Below are 3,864 nucleotides of genomic sequence, written 5' to 3'. Positions count from 1 at the left end.
ACTGTCCCAGCAATAACTGTTCTGACTCCGGGTGGCTCTCACCCCCACCACACCGACTTCTTTTACCTTTCTGCCCTTATTCCTTTTTTAACTTAAAAAAATAAATCCAGTGAGGGATATCGGAATAATTTATATGATTATTTTTTTTTCCTGTTGGGGAGGCATGCTGTGGGAATTAATGTCAGCTTATTCTCTACCGGAATGTCCCTGTCTGGTTGAATAAGATCATAAGAAGCATCAAAAGGCTAGTAATTGTTTCTGGGCTGCAGTTGTTACCTCAAGCCAAGAAAAGGAAGACGGGCGGTCGTAATTTGGCAACACCATGGGGATGAGAAAAGATGATGTCTCTTTTGGCAAAGCATTAAAGGAGGGAGAGAAACCCAAAAAGCTGTAAGGCTCAGTGTGCAAGCTCTAAAGAGGAACAGGATAGAGAAATAGCAATAGAGATCTATAGAGAAGAAAAAGGAGAGCAGGCTTCTCTTTTGTGTTCTCATTAACCGCTCCAAGGTACTGAGAGGAAGAGAGGAAGCTTGGGGTTTATGGTGGTGTTTTTGGAAGATGAGGTGGGCCGCTGAGATTAGCAGGATATTTAATCTCTGACGATTGTGTCCGTGCCACTCTCCCATCACCTCAAGGCAAGAGCTCTTTGTTTCCCCATAGGCCCGGCCCGAAAAGAATCCCCCCCACCCCCCACCCCCCACCCCCCCCACTATAACACCCTACTCTTCTTCTTGCCCTTGTTCTTCTCCTCCTCCTATCCTGCTACAAGGCCTCTCTCTCTCTCTCCCGCCCTTCCTTGCCAAAATGTGATGCCAGTGCTGGCCTCATGGTTTCAGGGCTTTTAGCCCCCAAGGTAGGGGAAATAAGAAAGACCCATCTCTCCAAACCACCTCTTCAAACACTTTTGTGATCATTTTCTTGTTGTTAGGCTCAGAAGACGAGAAGGTGCTTGTGATGGGACTCTGTGAGTTGGATGGCCAAGCCATTTGCAAGAGAAGGCAAGAGGAAGACCAGCACCAAGACTTACTACCATACCAGAAGCAGGAGGACAAGGAAGAGAAGTGGGAAGACAGCTACTAGCAGTAAGATCAAGAAATCAAGAACTGGAAGAGGAGGAGCAGAACAGGGGCAAGGATCTGGATCCCAGGAGGACTCACTACCACCAAATTCCAAATCCAAGAGAAAGCGAAGGAGGAGAAGAGCAAGTGTTCCAGCTAAAAAAGCGGTCTTATTTTCAATCCCCTTCGTCGTCGTCGTCTTCGCCGTCCGCAGCCACGGCTTCTTCATCGGAATATGCGCATGGCCACGGCTACCACCAACAGCAAATCCAGCAGCCGAGGTCAAGGTTAAGCGGCGTGAGAGGCGGCGGTGAGATCATAGAGGTGGAGGGCGGCCACATTGTGCGGTCCACCGGGCGGAAGGACCGGCACAGCAAGGTATGCACGGCAAAGGGCCCGAGGGACCGCCGCGTCCGGCTCTCGGCGCACACTGCCATCCAATTCTACGACGTCCAGGACCGCCTTGGCTACGACCGGCCCAGCAAAGCCGTCGACTGGCTCATCAAGAACGCCAAGGCCGCCATCGACGAGCTCGCCGAGCTACCCCCATGGCGACCTACAACCACCGCCCAGCCTTCCTCAGCCCTTCCTCCTCCTGGATATTCTGCCGAACAACATCTGGGGGTCTCAAGCAAGACCCCAATTCACGTCGCTGAGCCCACAGCCTTCGACTTTGGTGGCAGCACTAGCTTCCTGCCTCCGTCACTCGACTCCGACGCCATCGCCGACACCATCAAGTCCTTCTTCCCAATGGCTGCCACTACCTCCGCCTCCGCCACACCCAATTCGAGCTCTTCCATTGGATTCCAGAACTATAACCAGAACCAAGACCTCCGTCTGTCGCTCCAATCCTTCCAAGATCCAATCTTTCACGGCCAGAACAGCTCGACGCCTTCCGCCCACCAGACCATCTTCGCCAATTCTGCCAATTTGGCCTTCGACGCAGGCTCGGCAATGGCTCCATGGAATGCCGCAGGGCCAAGTGGAGGCTATGTCTTCAATGTGGCACCACCAATGCAGGCGGTGCTCAGCCAAGGCCAGTTCTTTGCTCAGAGGGGACCCCTTCAGTCCAGTAACTCGCCCTCCTTTCGCGCCTGGACGGCGGAACCAATCACGCCGGCGACCACCGACCACCAGATGCAACCCGGGCATAATTCGTCGTTTTCAGCAATTGGGTTTGCTTCCGGTGCCGGCTTCTCCGGTTTCCGCATCCCGGCTCGGATCCAGGGCGATGAGGAGCATGGCGGCGGCGTCGCTAACAAGCCGCCGTCTGCTTCTCGCCATTGATGGAGTTGAAGTAGAGAGAGACACCAACTTTGGTAGTACACTCTCTTCTCTCTTATCTTTGGTGTTTTTGCTTCAGTAGGCTTTAGAAGCCCTTTTTTTTCCCATCGTTTATGGTTAGTCTCAGCTGTTGTAGTAGTAGTAGTTGGAGTTGGAGTTGCGTCTTGCTTTGTTATGTTCTTTGTGTTGTGATGTTTCCTTGGATTCTGGTTACCCAGAAATATTGCCAGGAATGGTTGTGTCTTAAGCTTTTCCGGAGAGGAGAATAAATGTAAGAGTTTCCAAGGGGAAGGGAGTTTGAGGAGTGAGCAAGGTAGTAGAAGAGAGGAATGTGTTGTTTTCATGGTGATCGAGCCTTTACTCCCATTGGAAATGGATGGTCTCTTTCCGAAATCTATGGCTATGAGAAGCACTTCGTTGTCTGTGAAAAAGAGTTGGCATCGACAGTGCTGATGCTTCTACTTCCTCAAACAACCAAAACAGACCAACTTATTGTACACTTTTTATGATTGCACATACCCATCCTCTGTGAAGATGCTGAGGTAAAGTCTTCCTCTAAACAGTAGTAGCCTTGATTGCAAGCCACTTTTATTTTGTGCCCACAAGAAACCTTCCTGTTTAAGCAGCAAAGAAGAGAAGAAAAAGGAGTCTGTAAACATTGCTAGATTACAGTGATGGTGATCCTTTTTTCTGCTATTCACCATAGTCTTTTACAAGCCATGATTGCATTTTGTTCCATTGTCTTTGTTCCATTGTCCCCTTGATTGCCTTTCAATTTGGCATCGCTTCTCTGTACCATCTTGTCTTTAAGGCCTTTCTTTAAATGGAGATGGAGGAAGCTTGTTTGGGATTCTTATTCTAGAGAATTATACTTTGCTTTGATCATAGACACTAAATTGGCCATACAATTAAGGTGGAAATATGATTTGGGGAGTCCTGTATCTTCTAAAACTTGGCAGCTCTATTCGTAGAAAAAAAAAATTCTGATTGATCAAATTTTGATTTTTTTTAAAAAAAATCTTTGAGGGTCAGCATCACCATTGTCTGGACTAGGCTGAATTAGGTGGAACAGCTAGCTGCTGTTATGGAATGAGTATGGTCTTTTTAAATCCAAACAAATTGCTTACTTCCGAATCTATTTATTTATTACTCTAGCACTCGCTTTGCAAGAACGCCAGCCAATTTGCCATACTTGCAAAGACACAGCACAAGCTAAAGCATTCTAGATTAGGAGTTTAGGACAGTCTTGTGTGTATCTGGTCACAGGTATGTTGAAACCTAAAATGATCATAATGCCTCGAGATAAGCAAATCGACGTGGGTGTGTGGTTAGTTCCATTTGGTCTTATCAGAGTGCAATGCGATCAGGTTATGCATCAAATCCAAGATGAAGTCCTGTTAACAAGTACAAATCCAGCTAATCAGGTGAGCTAATTTCAGAGAAGTATACAAACTAAGCAGAGCATTATGACGCTTTTATTGGGCAACTTGGAAGTTCTCCACTCTGCATTAATGAAACATGT

At 47.9% G+C, this 3,864-nt stretch overlaps 1 protein-coding gene across 2 annotated transcripts; it reads left to right on the top strand.

Moving 5' to 3' along the window:
• The first annotated feature begins 274 nt into the window (after positions 1-274).
• LOC140780948 (transcription factor PCF5-like) lies at positions 275-2,773 on the top strand. Of its 2 annotated transcripts, none has more exons than XM_073126681.1 (2): positions 275-853; positions 929-2,773. In XM_073126681.1, the coding sequence occupies exon 2, from the start codon at positions 1,809-1,811 to the stop codon at positions 2,343-2,345; it is 537 nt and encodes a 178-aa protein (XP_072982782.1). In that variant the 5' UTR covers positions 275-853; positions 929-1,808; the 3' UTR covers positions 2,346-2,773. The 2 variants fall into 2 exon arrangements, with proteins under 2 accessions (XP_072982782.1, XP_072982783.1); XM_073126682.1 differs by having other exon boundaries at positions 701-853; positions 935-2,773.
• The last annotated feature ends 1,091 nt before the right edge of the window (positions 2,774-3,864 follow it).

This window comes from Typha latifolia, chromosome 2, assembly GCF_019914945.1.
Source record: "Typha latifolia isolate L0001 chromosome 2, TyphaL0001v2, whole genome shotgun sequence".
Classification (NCBI taxonomy): domain Eukaryota; kingdom Viridiplantae; phylum Streptophyta; class Magnoliopsida; order Poales; family Typhaceae; genus Typha; species Typha latifolia.
The sequence above is the reverse complement of the archived record's forward strand: the minus strand, read 5'-3'. Positions and strand labels throughout refer to the sequence as shown.

Excerpts from the sequence above, each read along its gene's own strand:
- LOC140780948 (XM_073126681.1), top strand. The coding sequence starts at position 1,809 with ATGGCTGCCACTACCTCCGCCTCCGCCACACCCAATTCGAGCTCTTCC.